Source organism: Scomber japonicus, chromosome 15, assembly GCF_027409825.1.
Source record: "Scomber japonicus isolate fScoJap1 chromosome 15, fScoJap1.pri, whole genome shotgun sequence".
NCBI classification, from domain to species: Eukaryota; Metazoa; Chordata; class Actinopteri; order Scombriformes; family Scombridae; genus Scomber; species Scomber japonicus.
Window position 1 is genome coordinate 26,659,727 of NC_070592.1, and position 20,236 is coordinate 26,679,962.

At 40.2% G+C, this 20,236-nt stretch overlaps 1 protein-coding gene across 1 annotated transcript; it reads left to right on the forward strand.

The window, feature by feature from the left end:
- The first annotated feature begins 1,387 nt into the window (after window positions 1-1,387).
- Window positions 1,388-5,067, forward strand: cited4a (Cbp/p300-interacting transactivator, with Glu/Asp-rich carboxy-terminal domain, 4a). The gene is made up of 2 exons (XM_053334129.1): window positions 1,388-1,539; window positions 3,107-5,067. Exon 2 carries the CDS (start codon window positions 3,123-3,125, stop codon window positions 3,828-3,830), a length of 708 nt encoding a protein of 235 aa, XP_053190104.1. The 5' UTR covers window positions 1,388-1,539; window positions 3,107-3,122; the 3' UTR covers window positions 3,831-5,067.
- Window positions 5,068-20,236: the final 15,169 nt, after the last annotated feature.

Below are 20,236 nucleotides of genomic sequence, written 5' to 3' on the forward strand. Positions count from 1 at the left end.
TGAATAATAGTTTAACCAAGGCTGGATTAACACTGCCAGAGGCCCCTGGACACTGTTGAAACTCATGCTACAATCTTTATTTTATTCTGATTGGATAATGCTGCTGCCAGGTGGAAACCATGTAACTCCATATTTAGTTTTGGACAAATTGGAAACTATAATGATAAACGTCAAAGGAAAGGATCAAGCCTTTGGCCATTTTGCTGTTGAGCCCAACCGTAAAGAATCATCGAGGGCCCCTTTCTTCCCAAGGGCCCAGATTGACTGTATGGTCATAAATGTAACCTTAAATGGATGTGACCATTCATTCATTCATTCATGTTATGAACTACACATGAAGCTACACAGTCCCAAAATAACCTGTTCACATGCTGAGTTTGGGAAACCAATGTTGTGGTTGAATAATATTTGTTTTACTTAATGTGGTATTAACTTTATATTCAATATTAATACACCTAGTCAGCTATGTTTAACTTTAGGGAAAGACGGCGGATGGTTTTGGCCAAGACTTGAAATAATAAACAATGTGATCTACTGCTTCCAGCCTGGGTTGACTTTTTAAAAGCTATTTTTCTCAAAACCACAATGTGTCCCAAACCCTTTCTCTTAAACATAATCATAAAAACAGTCATCATGTGTCAGTTGCTATGAGCAGATATTGTGGGGAAAAGAAATGACATACATACAGTGACTGTTTTAATGACTTGGCAATGAGTTAATTAAAAAAAACACTTTCTTTCACAACAGTAGTTTAAGTCATATGTGACCTTTTTAACTGTAATTTGCAAATGAATGCTATGAAATATATTGCTTGGAAGACAAAGTGAGCTTGAAACAAAGTCAAGGTAATGAAATGAAACTGTAAACATAATAAATGTGTGTCATCGGTTGCTATTAAAAAATCATTGTGGACTTTTAACACTTAATAGCTACATTTATTATAAATGGCTACGGATCCATTTAAGTGTGTTCCAAAGAATCTCATTCAAAATCACATTTTCTCTGTTGTTGAGGAATCCTTCCCTGCTGCTCTTTACACAGAAAGCTTTCATTTAAGACACTATAAAGATCATTAGAGGGATAATAGTGTAAAGGGTAATGCAGAGTGGGGCGGGCGGGGGGCGGTGGTGAAACCTCCCCGGCGGATCGTGCAGCACAGCGCGGCTGAACTGGAGCTGGAGCTGGAGCTGGAGCGCTGCTGCTCCGGTGGATCAGTGGAGGTAGTTAGTGAGGGTTTCTTTGCACAGTGATTAAGGGGGAGGACCAATGGCAACAAAGGAGACAGAGAGGACGGTAGCTCCTCCTCTCTCCCTATCTCTCTCTCCCTCCCTCCCTCTCTCTCTCTCTCTCTCTCTCCGTGCTTTATAGATGTATATAATCCCTGAGTTGACCCAGAAAACAAACTCCTCTGACTACCGAGACGCCGCAGAGTTTGAATCCGCTGCAGGGCTGCATGTAGCCGGAGCATCAGCTGGAGAATAAACCCAACCGGCGCCGATCTAACTTAACTCTGTTACGGATTCCACATTATTACATCGGGTAGGTGTCGTTTTCTGTTCCTACTACAGCAGGTAGAAGCAGCACTTTACCCTTTTGTATTGTCATTTCTCATCTCTTCTTTTCATACATTCAACACTGATCAGATGTGGTTACACACACAGATCAACCTCATTTATTCCTCGAATTAAAAGAAATAGTCCGCATGCAGGATTTTAAAAAAAGAGCTTTGAAGCGTGTGTAATAATGCCAGTTTATATTATTATTAGTATTATTATTATCATCATCCTCCAGCAGGCTATCTATTTACAAAGTGGCATTTGTTTGAATGGATCTGCAGGAGAAGGCTCCGCTGATAGGCTGTAATTAGGTAACACAAGAGCATAATATTCCGAGGATTTAGGCTATTGAGGAAAGTGTTGCTGTCTTGTTTGATCAGCAGTAAAAAGGGTTGAATTGCCACAAGCAGCCCGGAGCACCACCACTGTTCTTTTTCTTTTTTTGGGGGGGGGGGGGTGTAAAAGGGGTTTGGTGGTGGTGGTTGGGGGGTTAAAAGCCTGAAATGTCTTTGTTTTTCGCAGCCAGACACACAGTAAGGATATCAGTACATGACTCTCGCTCTGTCTCTTGATGTTTCATTTCATGATCATCTCCATTCTACAGAGGCAGGTTGTAAAATAATACGATCTAGTGTTTAACAAGCCAATCACGTTTGGCGACAAATTATGGCCTCCGCGTGAGCTGAATCTGTTTGTCATCTGTATTTTATCTTAATTGGAGATCTTTTAGTAATGATTGTATGAAGAGGTAATGTGTGTGTGTGTGTGTGTGTGTGTGTGTGTGTGTGTGTGTGTGTGTGTGAGTGTGTATGTAAAGAGGAAGAGGTGTGTGTGGTCTGGAGAAGCATTCCAATGCGTCCTTTTGGCTGCAAGGGTATTGCTGCCCTCCCTCGTCTAGTGGGATATCCAGTGGTAATTCACTGATGGTGTAATTTTGGGAAGATTGAAGTGGGATTTTTTTTATTTATTTTTTTAACAGGACACTTCTGATGTAACTGGAAGTGTTTAATAAAGAAGGAGGAACTGTGGAGGTGTGGAGGAATAGTTTCAGTACAGCAATAGAGCTCCAAGACAATGAATATGATTGTTTTAAAGGAGTACTCAAGTAGTTAAGTACTGCACTGCTATAACATTAGATGACTCACAGGAGACAGTTTAAAGAAAGAATTGTTTAAATCAAAGCTGCAGGAGCTCAGATATCTTAGCTGTTAGTCTCTAGTATGGTTGAAGCTACAAAAAACCAGGATACTACATTTCCCATAATGCAGCTAGGGAGCGTTTCTTTCATTAGACCTTCCATGCCTACTAAATGCTCACATCTTCCAACCTCACACGTCCAGTTTGTAATATAGATTGAGTCAAGATGAAATCCTGATGACGCCATCTAAAGGCTAAAGCTACAGATGATGACAAAACTGAACATAATGTGTAAAATTTGTGGAATGCCCCTTTAAATTGTGGGTTCCCCCCCCCCCCCAAGTACATTTAGTTACATATATGTGTTGTATTAAGAACTGGTGTTGACTGTTGTTCACTAATATCATTTGTAGAGTAACAAGAGCAGCCATGGCTGAACACATGATGATGCCCATGACCCACGGCTTCAGGATGGGCATGAACGGACCACCGCAGCACAACGGCCAGCCCCCCATGCGCAGCCTGCCCAACGGCCAGGTGATGCACTACAGCAGGAATCCTCAGAGCAACATGGAAGCGGCCATGAGACAAAGGCAAGGTATGGTGGGACCAGGAGGGATGGCCGGCCCCGTCAACGGAGCTCAGATGGCCAACCATCACCACCAGATGATGTCTGGGAACATGATGTACAGCAACCAGGGTCCGCAGCAGCAGCAGCACCATCATATGCACCCCCAGCAACAGCAACAACAGCAGCAACAGCAGCAGCAGCAGCAGGGTGGACACCCCCAGCAGTACCTCACCTCCCAGCAACTCATGGCTAGCATGCACCTGCAGAAACTCAACACTCAATACCATGGACACCCGCTCAGCTCGGCCAACGGTCACCACATGCCCAACGGTGCTCAGTACAGGATGGGTCCAGCCCAGCTTTCAAGCATGCAGCACATAGGCGCCCCTCTGGGTCTAAACGGCATGGACATGGACCTGATTGACGAGGAAGTTCTGACTTCGCTGGTGCTGGAGTTTGGGTTGGACCGCGTTCAGGAGCTGCCGGAGCTCTTCCTAGGACAGAACGAATTTGACTTCATATCAGACTTTGTGTGCAAACAGCAGCCGAGCACGGTGAGCTGTTGAAGCAAAGATGGATAGATGCTGGTTGGTCTGTTTGGACTGGACTGGACTAGACTGGACTGGACTGGACGCCCCCAAAGAAATGACTGAGTGGCCACAGTAGCACAGCAAGAGGAGACAATCTCTCTGTTCTGTTTGGGTGTTTCTGTGTCTGTGTTTTTTGACAGTGTCTAGTATGACTTCACACTGACCCTGCCTGCCAGTTGAAATGTAACGCGAATAAAATCGCACCGAAAGCACCAAGTATCTCCTCTTTGAGCCGGTGCCAGTAAGATCTGTCGTCTTTGGCCAAATTGAGGCATCCTGATGCAGCCGACTCTGTCTGTACCCATCTGGCCCTCAGCACATGTGCCTGCGGTGCCGAGGCTTTGGGAGAATTGTAAACTAAACACACAACGACAGGGGGAAGGCGACCTGAAAAGACTGTCCATCTGGGTCTGCTACATTCTGTGGCATCTCTAAATGTATTTTATCTCTTGATGACACCTTCAACTAGACTAGTAGCAGATGTTTTACAAATTTATAAATGGCTGTCCTCTGAATTTTGTTTATACAAGGATGAAGGGATTAAGAGGAGTTTTTTTTTTCTTTTTCTGGAAATTTATGTGCATATTGAAGGCTGGCTCTTCAAAAAACCGAGAAGGTTCCTACAAGTAATTCACACATTTCCTACGAGAACGAGAGATTGAGGTTGCACTGCATTCCTGACTGACTGATTTTTTGGGGGGGGCGGGGGTTATCTGGGGATTGTCTGGGTGAAATGTGCTACATTGATTGTTTAGCCTTCAGTGTCATTTACCTTGACTCCGATAACATCGGCTATCATTAAATGTATCGCATCTGTTCCCTTCTAATTAACTGTGGCTGATTCACTGGCAAAGCGGCACATTGCTTAGAGAGTGTCAGCTTAAAAATAAGCATTCATCTGTAGAAAATGGCTCTGCCCCCCCCCCCCCCCCCCCCCCCTCGCTACTCCGAGTCACACGTTTCGGTTCTAGTCGCGAGCCAATCCTGGGTTACCGCTTAATAGAATAGCGAGAGGAGTTAAGGAGGGAGGAAGCTAATTAGTATGAGAAACTGTGGCCTCTTGGAAAAGACTCACGAGAAGCCATATGAGAAAAAAATAAAGCAGCCAGGCAGTGCTATCAAGAGCTGTTTGGCTTCGCATCTGAGTTTTTTTTTTCTTTCTAAAAGCAGGATTGGTTTTTCAAAAAAAAAGAAGAAGGAAAAAAAAAGAAAAACAAGTGCGTGATTGCGAAGTTTGCATCTGTGTGTTATTTGTGCGCATCTGTGTGTGTGTGTGGTCAGCGCAGTGAGGCATTTAAAACCCATCAAATGGCGGTGTGTGTGTGTCCTCCCTAAACCACGGACGGCTGTGCTGGAGCTGATTGGAGGCTGCGCGGGGAGAGAGAGAGGGGGAGAGAGAGAGAGAGAGGGAGAGAGAGAGAGAGAGAGAATTTGGCGAGTCCCACAATGTGTGGACACAGCACTCCCCGGCAGCACTTAGTTTAATCATTATTTAAAGCCGCCGCTACCTGTGGCATTGATTTCATTAAGCGGGGGGGAGGGGGCGAGCGAAGACCACAAAGCGTGCAAAGTTGTTGTGTTTAGGTTTTTTTTTTCCACCGTAGATTAGCTTACTCTGCTGCTTTTCTACTGATTAGATTTAAATTACATGTTCTCACACGCTTGTCTTAATTGAGGTCGGCTTGCACATTCTCCAATGACTCAATAATTATAAAACGGACATGTTCTGTGGCGCCTTTTTCCTTCTTTTTTTTTTTTTTCTTCTTTAGCACAGTAAAGTAATTAGGTTTTTTTGTCAAGGTTTGCTGCTTTTGCCGGGTTGGAGGGAGAACTTCCTGCGCTGTCGTAATGCTATTTGTGGAGCTGACGGAGAGGTCAGGGCTGCGCTTGGTGCACTGTGTTAATCTGTTCCGATACAACTGCGCCGTCCCTGCCTCTCTCTCTCTCTCTCTCTCTCTCTCTCTCCCTCTTTTACTCTGGAGATCTGCCATCTCGAAGCTCTTGAGAGAAAACAGTGGGCATTGAAAAACAGTGCTGTTGAAGTGGCACTTTCTGCCTGGCAAACTGCAGTCAAGACCTCACACGATAAAAGACAGAAATACTTCTGGCCTTAGCGAGACAGTGGCCTGCGATCACCGCTATATCAATAAGCGCCGCCTTCACGTGTATTGTATCTTTGTACTGTAGACTAGAGGTGAAAGTTGATCTAGACACATTTAAAAAGGTACTTGAGGTAAAAAAAAAACAAAAAAAACATTGTCAAATGTAAATGTTTAAAAAAAAAAAAAAGTTTAAAAAATCAGTGGCCGATTTTTTGACGTGTTAAGAGATTATATCCTAACATTTTTACGAAACGAGTGTGTAGATACAGTCTTGAGTGTACCGGTTGGTTCGGGTGCGTGGCCTTTGAGAAGCTTTAAGACCGAGTGGACTGCATGTTCAAAGCAAAACGTGAGGTGATGCCACCACTTTTATCCCCACAAAGCAGCTGAGAATGTACAGTACTAAAAAAAAAAACATTGTGGGAACTCGTCTTAAGATGGTAGAAAAAAAAAAAAAACGTGTGAGATTGTACTCCTTGTTCCAAATTACACATGATTCGTTTTGGGTAAACCCTCCTCCTCTTCCTCCTCCTCCTCCTCCTTCTTTCCCGCTTCCTCAAAGCTTTTGTAATGTTATTGATTCTATTTTAAGAAAATGTATTTATTTTCAAATAAAATATTTATTTAAAGAAACTGCTTTTTTTTGTCCGTCAGTTATTCCATTGGTCATCAAACAGGTGACGTGGAGATAATACTGAAATGTTGCTTTTCTTGATGCTGTGAGATTCTGTTGATTCATCCTGTTTGCTTGAGTTTTTCTCACTGTTGTTGCTTACCGACACTTCCACACCCACGAGAAGTGATGAGTAAACATGAGAGCAAAGTACAAACTACTGTATGGGTCCTAAACAGTGATGAGTCAGCACTTTGTCAACACAAAGCTGGAACCTACATTGTTTTTGTTTGTTTATTAAAGGTAACTATGTAATATATGACAAAAAAAATGACAAAGTGTCAATCATAGCACAGCTGTTTTTAAAGTCTATAGTTGCCATGTTCAATTTTAGCTTATTTGATGTGATGAAACACAACAAAAATCTGTCACTAACAGCTCATACAGACATCCTGCCGCATTGACTGATGTAATCAATCATTCTACATGACATGTATTCTCTCTTTTAATACGACCGTATATATCGACATTGTCACTTCAGTTCGCCTCAATCTGAACTGAATGAAGAGCTCGCCACAAATCAGCCCACAGGGTTTTTTCTTTTTTGCCGCCGTTAGAAAAGAAGCATTTCTGTGGGGATTTGTGGAGACAAATATAAAAATAGTCTCATTAAAATTCTAATTAGCTGCGCAGTAAAGTCATATTAAGAAGACCTGGAATACACGTGCTGCTCTAGATGACGTTAGTAAAAAGGCAGCGGCTTTCGTCCTTGAGTTTGTTCTTAATGGACTTTTGAAAAACTAGGAGAGCCAGTGAATTACAGATGTAGTGTAGTGGTCTGATATTGTGACCATTACATTGTGAGTGTTGAGTTTCTGCAGGTGCGTGCTGGTCATTAGCTGCTAGGAGGTGAGGTTTCTAGGAAAGCACAGCTGCAGGTGTTTACCATGCTGCTGCTGCTGCTGGTGCAATGCTTAAATATTATCCAGAGGAAAGCAAAAGGTTGGAAAAAATATGTCAAAACAGATGGTCTCTTGTATTAAAGTCATACATTTGGTCAACTCATCCATCCAGCCAGACATCCTCTGTATGTATACACTATATAACAGGGATGTCTGCAGGTTTTCATTCCAACCCAGCAGGAGCTTCCCTCATTTAATCAGCTGATCTCATCCTTCAGACAGTTGATTTGAATCATGTGTGCTCTTTGATTGTTTGAAAACATACAGGCACACTGCCCTTTATAGAATAGTTTGGACATGGCTGCTGTATAATTACAGCACCTAATTCGCTTTTCCATTAGAGGGCTTTGTCACTTACTTGCATTTGCTTAAAAGGACAGTCTAAGAATATGACATATGCATCATCAATATTCATGCAAACATAATATCTACAGTAGTTAAGAGCCCTCCAAAGTTACTTTCTAATGTCTGCGTTGCAGCTCTATTGAACTTTCCCTAAAAAATAGTAAAATGAAAATAAAACACGTGCAGGTGAGGTAGAAACCCACTATGAGTTTATCTGTAAGAGATAAAGCACAATAAGGTGCAAGATAATGCAAGGTAGAATATTAAAATAAACATTAATATCATTAACCTAATTAATGTTACATACAAATATCGCAAAATTAAAAAAAGCAACACAGCAAAGTTAAGTTGAAAAGACAAAAAAAAGGGGGAAAAAAACTTTTTTTATGTTTCATTTTGTATGTGGATATTTTCTGCTGTACGTTTGTGCTACCATGTAAAAAGACTTTGATCAGCTCTGGTCAGAATGCCTGGCTGGAGAAATGTCAGATAATGAAGACGCCACAGCTCAATGTAAATAACAAGCGGATGAACAAACATCCTGTTCAGTAATCATTTCCATGGAAATGTATCACTAGTAACATTTTCCCCGAAAAAAGTCATAGAGCATCCACTGCATCCACTGTGTGTGTGTGTGTGTGTGTGTGTGTGTGTGTGTGTGGTCGGTGAGATTACACCAAAATGCTGTTGTTTTTCATTACAGGACAGTCTCCTGCTGTGTTCGAGTACAAAAAGATAAAAAGTCTGTAATATATCCTGGCTGTAAAATAAAAAACAAGACCAAAATCGACCCTATTCAGAGCTTTTTTAGGTCAAACAATCACACATAACTGAATATTATAAGCACAGGCATCAGTCATACACACATGAGAATATGAGCTCCAACAAATATGGAGTTTTTCAAAGCAATGTAGTAAAAACAGTCCTAATGGAGAAAAAAGAAGAGAAACAATAAAACAGTAAAGGAATTATAAGAAGTAAATTGTTAAATAAATAAAACTATACTACTACTATGTAAAACCCTAACCCTATATACCAGCTGTTATTACAGTCATATGTGCCATTTCCATGTGTGGTTCTCCAGTGTCTCACACCTGTTTCCTGCTGTTGCTGAAATGCACCACTTACACTGTGCTATGCCTGCAAGTTCAGTGCACCTTACAAGTATGCAGCCTTACACAATGGATAAAATGCATTGTTTCAGTAGATAAAAACTGCACAAAGCCCATCCACCTATATGAAAAGAGGCAGAAGGAAATGGAGCAGCAGAAAATATTAAAAACACTACAGCAAAAACCTGCCAGCTGCCAGTTCTATCTTGATACGTGGATCTGTTCTCAGAAATGCTCATGCTGAAGTCTTCACATAACAGGTTTATATAAAGGATAGGAATATTCCTGCACTGTTTCGCCATATATGCATGCAGTGTGACTATACACTGACACAGAGGTTGATAAATGAGTGATATATTAACAGAGAAGGCCATATATGAAGTTAAGTCTCAGTACAGTAACAGGATCAGGAATCATCTCCCTGCTTCTAGTTGCAGGAATATAAGAGCATGAAATAATTTAACACTACACTAATCAATATTTTTTATAATAGCGCCTGATCAAGGTGATGTGAAAGGTGTCGTTTGTAGTGATAAACACACAGAGAGTTATCACCTGGCTGTGGAATTCCCCTAAGTTTTACACGGTTATAGCTTTACAGAGTTTTAGCTGTTTTGATTGAGTCTCTCAGCTCTCATCAAACTTGTCTCACGCTGTTTACTGTGAAACATGAAGCAATCAACTTATTCTACATTAACCAGCAGCTAACAGCCGATAGATGCAATTAGCAACTATCTGCACACACAAAAAAAAATCCATTTAGTTTAGAGCTGAAAAAATATCATTGTAATTGCGATTATTTTGACTGATATTGTAATTGCGATATGATTAATGATATGAGAGGGAGTGATAACATTTACATCATTATTCTCATCCTCATTGAAAAACATATTAAAATGATTATGGTGTGATTATTGTGGAGATCTGCAGAATATGATGTGCAGGCACAGATATCTGTGCAGCACCACAAATGGTATTTTTCAGATGGACACAAACATGTGATGAATGCTAATGTTGTGTATCACATAGGAGAACAGAGCAGGTGGATACAATTGCAAAGATCGAAAACCAACAGCAGGATGAAATTATTATGGGAGATGTAGGCAAAAAAAATCAAAAGAGACAGACACACATGGACTTAGCAGGCTGAACTGAGCAGACGACAGAGACCGGACTGAACACTGTGCTTTAAATACAAACCATACTAATCAGACAAGGAACAGGTGGCACAACACAGAGACAGGCTGAGAGCTGCTAGTCTCGGGGAAGACACAATGAGCGGGGCATGGCTAATGAGGAAAATGCAGGACAGGTGCGAAGTGGGGCAAACCGAAACCCAGAAAACACAACACCTCTCAAATAAAAACACAGCATGAACCAAACCATCCCAGAACACCACAAGCTAACCAAAAAATCTGGAAAGGCCTTCAAAAAAAGTCAAACAACAAATGAGCAAAAACCAAATGACTCAAAGGACTAAGCAATAAAAGTGTAACAACGTAAAGCAGCAAAACAAAGAGTCTCATGACAGTTCTGTGTCTGTCGGATGTGAAAAAAGGCAACCGTTTGCTAACATATTAGCCACAGTAGCTTTAGCAAGGTACCAAGTGAATGTTGTGTTTACAGCTTTTTCCACTGCCCCGAAATATATGTTGAAGCACACGTTGCAGCACACGTTGAAACCTTGTAGCTTACACCAGTATAATTTGAATTGCTGATAAAGGTCCTCGAATCTGCACACATTCTGTATAAGACTTAGCCGAGAAGAAGCTTATCTCCTCTAAATATAAACAGGAAACTGTATCATTGTGCTACTTCCTACAGCAAATGAGGGGAGCTTGATAGCCACTCTCAGAATAACCCTTCAAGTTGTAAGCATACCAAACATGAGAGCCTTCTGGGCCTCATATGGTCACTCAAAGGGACACAATGCAACCCATTACAGCAAGAGCACAGTCAAAGATGAAAAATTGTTTCACCAACAATGTCTTTAATTTTGGGCACAACCAAAATCATTTTGTCAATTTGTTTTCAATGGTCTTTCAATTGACATGTATCAGATGTGGTTGTAATAGAAAGGGTAAATCCAATTCAGCATGGTATTTGAAGAATATATGCAATGAGCTCAAGTCTAGCATTGATGGAACATCACTTAATCCTATCTAACCCCTCTTCCGAAAGTCTTCCTCTGGTATCGTGCTTCCCTCCTCTATGCCTCATTTTAACACGGGTGGAGGAAGTGGTCTGTGTGAGAAGATCAACAAACTGTGACCCGAAATGTTTGAACTTTTTCAGCGGTGGTCTTAAAAGATGTACTGCCATGCGTCAAAGTGATTGAAAGACTGCCAAAGTTCTTAGTCTATACCTAACTGAAAAAAGTGGCGGTGAGGAAGACTAGATTTAAGTTTGTGACTGACTGATTGAAAAGGGAAAAAAACGTTCTTTGATTGTTCATGAGCCTGAAAAGACTCTTTGACATCAATGTTGTAAAATTATATTTGGAAATAGGTACATATTGTTGAGTTTCTCAGTAATAACATTGATGATGGGTCAAACTAGGAGTACGGTAGTTGACAGATAACTATGGACCGGTTTCTCAGAGATTAAGACTAGTCCTAGACTAAAGACAAGATTCTGTGAAAATATCCATTAAGCAACAAGTCTAGTCTTGAACTCGACTGAAACCCTGTGCAGTTAATTGGCCCTATACAATGCGCTTTTATGCAGGTTTCAGATCAAAAATGCAACAGAAAAAAAACGTTTCTACCCAGCCTTATTGTTCTCTAGGATTAGGGTTCTCATGGTTCAACATGCATTGTGGAAGTCTGTCTATATGGTCTAACAGATGACTATGGACCTCTGTCAACAGAAGAAATGTTTCTAACCAGCATCACTGTCTCTAGGCTTAGGGTTAGGGTTGAGGTTAGGAGGTTAGGATTAGGGTTCTCACGGTTCAAAATGCATCGTGGAGGTCTGTGTATATGGGTTAACAGATGATTATGGACCTTTTTTTCCTAGATAAAGATTTATACTAGTCCTAGACTACAGACAAGATTCTGTGAAAATATCCATTGTGCAACAAGTCTAGCCTTGGACGAGACATAATCCCTGTCTGGGAAATTGGCCATATATGTTGCTGTTTTACGCTGGTTTCAGACCAAAATTGCAACAGAAGAAATGTTTCTTACCAGCATCATTGTTCTCTAGAATCAGGGTTAAATTAGGGGGTTAGGATTAGGGTTATAATGGTTTGAAATGCATTGTGAAGGTCTGGGTATATGGTCTCATCATGAAGTCAGATTTAGTTGAATTTAGTGCTCACTGCTATGGCTTGCGCAGCGCAGTGCAAACACTGTTGCCATTAGAAATGATGGTCTTGCTATGAAATGTTGAACTTGCACTTTGGCTGTACCTAGCTGTAAGGCCACAATCATAACACCATCAAAGTTACAGGAAGCAAAAAAAAAACCCTAAAACAAAAAAACAGCAAAAATGTTGACCCTTGCCACAGTTCAACACAAAATTGCCCGACAACACTTATTTGCATTGTGAACACTGACTTTCCAAGCCACCATTTAAATTGAGGATAAACTGATTGTCCCTGTGATAACTATCCAGAGGTGTTGAATCCTGACTCTCCCCCCAATTCATGAATGTATCACTTAAACCAGCTGTCCTGGATCGTATTTCATTGTCTCACCACTACTTGTAGCAACATGCCCCCGACACGCAGCTTCATCCTTTTCTCTTTTCTCTTTGTTTTTTAATGCAGAGCCATTTGTAGCTGTATGTGTCAATCTTGAGTCATTTTCTCTCCAACTGAAGAAAAAAAAACAAAACAATCATTGCAAGCCCAGTAGTAACACTGGTACGTGCACTTTAAAACGTGGTGTAATCTTAATGTAATGTCCCTTTAGGCCCAGTGTGAGCCCAGAGTATAGAACAATGGATACAGAGCATGAATACATCTCAGATTTTACCATTCATGGGCCATTAACTGCAGTTTAGCTCACACTACTCTTTTATTCTCATAAACGTAGTGGCTGGAAAATAGTTTTAACTGTGGATTTTGTCCAAAATCAACTTATAATTCAATAGTTTTTGCCAGATCAGCCTTTGTCCTGGAAGTGTGATACTCATTTGTGAATGTATATAAAGGTTTACATACGATAATGATCTTTCTCATTGGTTGGTGACTTTGTCTTTGGTCTGGGTTGGTTTAAGTTCTACCTCAAAGATAGGACTCCTTTTTTATGTTGGTTGCAGTGAGAACTGGACCTCTAGTTTAAAACTGATGTCCTTGTATTCGCTGATGATGGTGTTATCCTAAAATCACAGAGAAACCCCCGCCATTCCATTTAGCAGTGTTGAAATCTTGGTACTTTATTTGGCAACAATCTTAAGTCCATTGCTTATATCCATTAAATTGTGCAATCTTACTCCTATCTATTTCGGAGAATCTCAAAGATTAAGTCATTCCTATCCACCTTAAACCATAATTCTTATCCTTTCCTTCATTTCATCATACCTCAATTATTGCAGCTAGCCTTTCTATACCACCATTAACAGGTACAAAAAGAGAGCACTTCACGTTCATTCTAGCAACTTTGCGTTGACTGCCAGTTAGTTTTAGGATTGATTTAAAAATGTTATTTCTTACTTTTAAAGCCCCATAGCCATACATGGTGGCTCATACTCTGAGGTCCACATATAAAGCTTTTCTGGCAGTTTGTAGCCTGAAAAATGACTGAAAAGGAGGCTTCGTAGTCAGAGTTCCTAAACTTTGGAACAGCCTCCCTGAAGACATCAGGTTTTATCATATACTCTTAACTTTAACTGTGTCATATTGTAATTTTTAATTGTCTTTAATTTGCTCTATGCTGTATTTAGTTTTTATTCTGTTATTCTTGTACCTGTTCTTGCTTGTTTTATTCTTTTCATTCTTGGAAATAATTCCTCATCTGTTTATTTTCTCTGAGAAGCACTTTGTAAACCCTGTTTTAGAAAGGTGCTCTAAAAATAAGGTTTATTATCTCTGCTAGGCGTAAGCCTGGAGGAGATTAAGTGTTTTGTCCTGTGTGTGTGTCTGTGCATCCATGTCTCTGTGAGTTTATCTGTCCGTAACAAATCTTGCATACTACTGGATACATCAGCCTAATATTCTTTGTGCACATATGACTATATGTTTAAGGATCTCTTGTGGTTGCAATGATTCACAATTGTTGAAAAATCTACTTTATAGCACATTTTATATTGCAATTGACTGCTGACTGCTCACTCTTAACAGGCCGGTATGGACAGCAAGTGACCAACAACTGCAACAATCAGCTAGGTTATGAACAAATCTATTGCAGCCCTTTAACATTGCTCAAAAAGTGGCATCCATAGAAAGTGTTGTTTCATCTTGAACCAAAGCATATACAGCAGATACAAAATAAATACTGAATCCAGTAAATAAAATGAGAAAAGTACATCCGCCAAAAACTACCTGTTGCCACATTGATCATGAGCAGCAAACTGCTTTGGGAGTGATGTGTATAACACTGGAAAACATATTTACTTTGACTGGAAAATGAAGAGCAACAATGTTAATGCGAAGGCAAGACAACAATTATGATCATAGTAAATTACTGTGGTGGGCTACTGCAATCACAACCACTCAACCATGTAGTTACTGCAGCAGCTCCGTTGAACGGAAATAGGAAAATAAATTGCACCAATGTTATCTTGAAGTTTCCATTTTTTTCCTCTTTAGGGTGAACATACCTGTCTTAGTCAGAATGGATTATTCTATTGTGATTAGACAGGTGTCTATTTATTATAATAACATCTACTGTCGCTGTATTCAAAATCTGAAATTGCATTTGCATGTATTGTAAAATCTATGATTGAATCTTGGGTTTACAATAGCAGTAATTGCATGAATCATCAATGCAATTTGAAGGACTAGGGCACAATGTACTGTACTGTCTGTTTACTGAGTCTGTCCTGTGTTCTGCTGCCGCTCCAGTCAAACGATTTGTTTCTGCAAACCACTGAAAATAAGAAAAGAAAAGTAGAATGTGTGGCAATGAGTGCATTGAGCTGGTAGGTGTGGATGTGCGTAAAGAGAAATGACATCAGTCTTGACGTGAAAGCGGTCGCACTGTTCACCACAAAGTGAAGCAGTAACTTACAGACCAAGGCGTCACATTTCGCTGTGTACAGTATACACATGAATGTGTCATGTGTTCTATGATAGTGTTCTGTAAAGTGTGTGCTTTCTCTCCTGACCAAACTGGTTCACTTCAAACAGAAGCGTCACTGTTGTCACTTGCACTGTCCTGCATGTGCAACCATCTCTTAGCCCCAATCTCTTTGTTATGTCTGCCAGCCAAGACTAATCCAGGATACAGAGCTGGGCTGGCACTGCCAAGTCCACCTGGCGGGACAGCAGGGTGGCTTTGTGCGCCACATCGGCTCTGACATGGTAATACTTTAAAGCAGTGCTGACACCAGGGCTTTTTAGACTCACAACAGATGAGGTTGCTGTAATAGCCAGGTACAGTCTCCTTCTGCTTTTATAAACATGTCTTTATGTGTGAGAGAGAGATAGAAGTCAGACTGATGTGAAACAAAGTGTAATGTCACATAGATAACCGACGTCTGTGAGTTAGACAGCAGTCAGTTCGGCCTGTTCAGCAACAACTGGCAAACAGTCACAAGCCCAGGCGTGTCTGTGATTATCTTGTGTTGTTTTGTTTGGTACTTTGAAAGAATACACCAACTTACAATTGAAGTAGCACTGACTATTTGCACACTTACTTTAAATACTCTACTACTCTACAGTAATATTATATACAGAATTTCAATCTCGACTTTGGAAACAGTAGCGCAACAAAAAATAAAAGATAGGTGTAACTCAAGGACCACTTACTAGCTTTTTTAGGTGCGCCTTAAAGTTCTGAAACAATGCTCAGAAGCAGACCTTAAATAATTTCTTTGTCAAAAAATTTAATTTTCCAAAAAATATTTTTAAACGTAACAAAAGTACATTTCTTAGTAGAAGTAATAGTACAGTAGAAAACTAATAAGTATATGACGCTCCACTTTACTGGCATTTAAACTGATACAAATATCATAATTTACACTTCAGTAATTATTGCTCTGATACAGCTCTCATGTTTGTGTGTTTTTTACAAAGGGTAGCTGATACACTAGTAACCACTATGGAGATCCAAATAAAGAAATAAAGAAATAAATGATAGATGCTAGAGCTGACCATGACATGGTTAGCCTAGCTTAATAAAAGGACTCTGAAAATAGATGGAAACAGCTAGATTGGCTTTGTACCTTTATGCCTCATGTGTTATATCTTGTTTGTTTAATCCTTAAAATAAAAAGAAATGTAACAATGGTGATTTGTGGTCTTAGGCGGAGTTATGTGTTGCAGCTATCTATTAACAGGAAAAGGGCAGGTGCAGTGACTTCCTGTAGTCTTTCTCATCACAGTGAAGTAGTACTATTGTGCAAGCAAAGAAAGCTACAATAAAACATGTGCTCACTAACCATGTGTGGGAACCAAACTGTAACAGGACACAGTGCAACAGAAGTGCTGGGTGGAGTGAAACTGTTGCTTATCAAGAAATAGTAACACATTGTAACTTCCCCTAAAATCACTCATTGTTGTTTTTACACCTTTGTTTGTGAATTGATTCATTCAAACATGATACAACAAGTTTATTAGTTAGCTTTAGGTTGATTTTTTTAAAAGACATAGTCTATTATTAACTTTGAATAGGGCCAACCTAGCTGTGTCCCCCTGCTTCTAACCTTTATGCTATGATAGCCTCCTGGCTCAAGCTAGGTACCAAAGGGGGGGGGCTATGCCTGGTGAAGTGCTACTAAAGGCAACATTCTTGTGTCACCATTGATGAAAGAGTGTCAGACAATACATTAATCCCAGTCATACAATGCACTTTGTCTCAGCCCAATGCCTCCTTTCATAATAAGTTAAGTACCTGGTTTAGTGGTGGACTTTAGCTCTTAAACACAGCTTTCTGCAGATTAATGATAGCTAAGTGTAACCTCTTAAAACATTCTGTTCTCCAGTGATACTGAATTGCTAAAAGCAAAAGTTGAAAATGAAATTCAGGAGTTCAGTGTGATTCAAGAATACCAGAGCATACACCACACCCTTTCCTAGGCTTGGGTGTCATCCATCTGCATGTTTTCCTGTCAACAGCTTTGACAATCAGGTATGACTATTGGAGCTGTACTACTTTTGTGTTTCTCTCAGGTTTGCTCATGTCTGTTTTTCACTCCAATCTAAAAGGCTGAGTCTAGCCGTCTGAGAAAGCGGCCTCATCACCATTACCCCGCACTCAACTCACCAGCTCACTAGATGAGTCAACTCAGCGTTCTAGTGAAGTAGGTGCTTCTGTAGTTAAAACTGCCAAGACAAAAGAAAAGTGATGATGCACAAGTATCCAGGGCATGTGCAACAAGGTCACTACAGTGTCAAACAACAAGGGAGAGTGTTCCACTTTTACTTTATTGTGTGTTATATTAAACTGTGGACACCTGAACTTTGACTTTTGTCACATTTAAAGTGATATTTTTGCCCCCTTTAAAAATGGCAAGGCAGGTCAGTAAGTCAGTTCATCTATTAGTCCATCCAGGACTTTAGTATGTCAACACCTACTGGCCAAAATTTCATGGGTGGTAACTGCTGCTAGCTGTTAATATGCTTACTATATTAACATGCTGATGCTTTTTATCAGATAATGGCACCCTAGTCACCATCTTCATTTATGTTTGCTGATTAGCACTGAACACAAAGTACAGCTGAGGCTGTTGGGTATGTCATTAGTTTCGCAGGCATTTCGTCAAAAATCCAAAAATGAAATTGGGAACTGATGATGGCAAGTTATTACAATCCATCCTTAGGGGAACACAAATTTTAATACTAAATTTCATGGCTGTTAGACAGATTTCTTGTGTCTAATAGTAATTTCACTTTGACGCAAATATCAACCTGATGATGGTACTAGGTGAAAGTTAGTGAATCGGCAAAGAAATCATCTGGGAACCATTCATGTCTATACAAAGGTTTGTGCCAATCCAGATGTTGTGCTGGACAACTGTGAACTTTGACCTGCTGGTGGTACAATCACCAAAGTCATTAGCAAAATTTAACAGCAATTCAACCCTTTTTTTTTTTTAGATACTTCAGTCTAGACCAAAGTGGTGGACAGACCAGCTGACACTACCATCCTTAGATCTATGCTATTTGTGTCACTAAGATTTAATTACATAAGAAATAACACATATCAAAAGTACAAATCAGAAAAGTCTAATTTGATGGATTGCTAGGAAATATTCTGAGTACACTTGTGTTTCCGAACCCACTAAATGTAATGATCCCATACCCTTTTCTAAAGCACCACCCACAAGAAAAACATTAATTCATGGCCTTACTGTAGTGAGACAGCAAGAGTGTCTTTACACTCAAAATGAAGCGAAACGTTACATATTCTAAAACGGTGTTACATAGTGCTGAGTCAGAAGACCAGACTTAAAACTGTGACTGAAAATCTGTCTGTCTACACCAGGAGTTGTTGTATGAGTCAGTAGAAGACATGACAGCAGCTTGTGTCTTGAAACATTCATTTTTGATAACCCAGTCCCTGTTCAGGTGCAGCCATGACTCAAACATAATTACAGGTTTCTGTACACACTAGACTTGTCTGCCAGTACTTCCTCCTTTCTAGGATGCCTGAAATGTGTGAAGGATCAGGCAGAGACCAGCACATACAGAGATCAGCTGTTTTTATTGAATGACTCAGTAAAGGCATAGGAACAGCCATAACAAATCAGATCAGTATGATTTACTATCTTTATCTATCACAGTATCCCTACACCTAAACTAGATCTAAAACAAATAACTCTCATTGTGTGCTATGAATCTACTCAGATGCTTTGGGAATGGTTTAAATTCAGTTGAAGCTTTGTGGAAGAACAACATCCTCCAAATTTGGGGAATGCTTTTTTGTTTGAAGTTGCCTCAGATTGATTTGGCTTGGTGTCACACTCAGTCCATTTGTCTATTGTGGAAATAAAGCGAGGATGTATGAATAAAGAATCAGCTGATCATATGATGCTGTTAACCAGCTGTAGGCAATGATGCATTGGCTGTCAAAGAATGAGTCTATTAACAGATGACTCCATCTCATTATGACATTGTATGTACACTGTGTATCTCACCCATTTATTTTTTATTTTTTTTAATCATAGATGGTTATCTGATAGAACTCACATACGCACTGCTCATAAGAACTGCTTACTCAAAGTTGTCTCTTTTTAGAATATTTCATTCCTCACATTCTGACATACTGACTTCAGGATATCTAGGTAATTTCCAAAGACCAACTGACCGGTGTGATTCACCACCCAGACGAGCTCCGAAGATTCTCCCTAAAAGGCCAATTCAGGCTTTTTGTGTCCATGTGGCAACATTGGTCCATGTGACGTAAATGTCATCCACTCATGTCCACGTAGAACCCTTTACGGACATCCATGTGCAGCCTATAAAATGTGTGACTGCGTGGACTGTACACATTTCAAGCATACCAACTGGGCAAATGCTAGAAAAATAATCAGTCTCATTTACTGTATTTATGTACTGTTGCTTTTCTTTTTCCAACATTTTGTTGTTGTTAGGCAACATACAGGAACTCTTGAAAAGAGTTGTGTAAAACAATACGTGAGGATGTGTCGGTGTGGGCGTATTGTTTCAAGAGACAGTGAGACAATCAAATATGATCCAACAAGTCTGGTTGTTGTAACAGATCATTGTATTTAAAGGATTATCTGAAAAAAACATTGCACAGTGGTTTGTACAAACTGTGTTTTACAACTCTGGAAAGTTATCTGCAACTCTGTTTACCAGTGCTCACATGTGGAACGTGTCTGTGTCTGCGGACCCCCGAAAAGTTTGAATAGAACCACATGTGCGACCACGGTCTGTTAGCAGGTCTACAGCTGTCCAGTGGACACGGAACATGTTTTTTAAGTGTGGTCAGGCCTAGATGATGCTAATTGCCAACCACTATGGCTAAATGCCGAAGCTGATAAGGACGTAACTTTAAGGATCATTTCAACTAATTACATCATGCTGGTTTGGCTTTAGCCATCATTTCTAATTGTAATTAACATTGTCGGGGGGGGGGGGGGGTCTTTACTATTAGGCAAGATAGGCAGCTGCAAG

Coding starts and splice junctions, on each gene's coding strand:
- cited4a (XM_053334129.1), top strand. CDS start 3,123: ATGGCTGAACACATGATGATGCCCATGACCCACGGCTTCAGGATGGGC.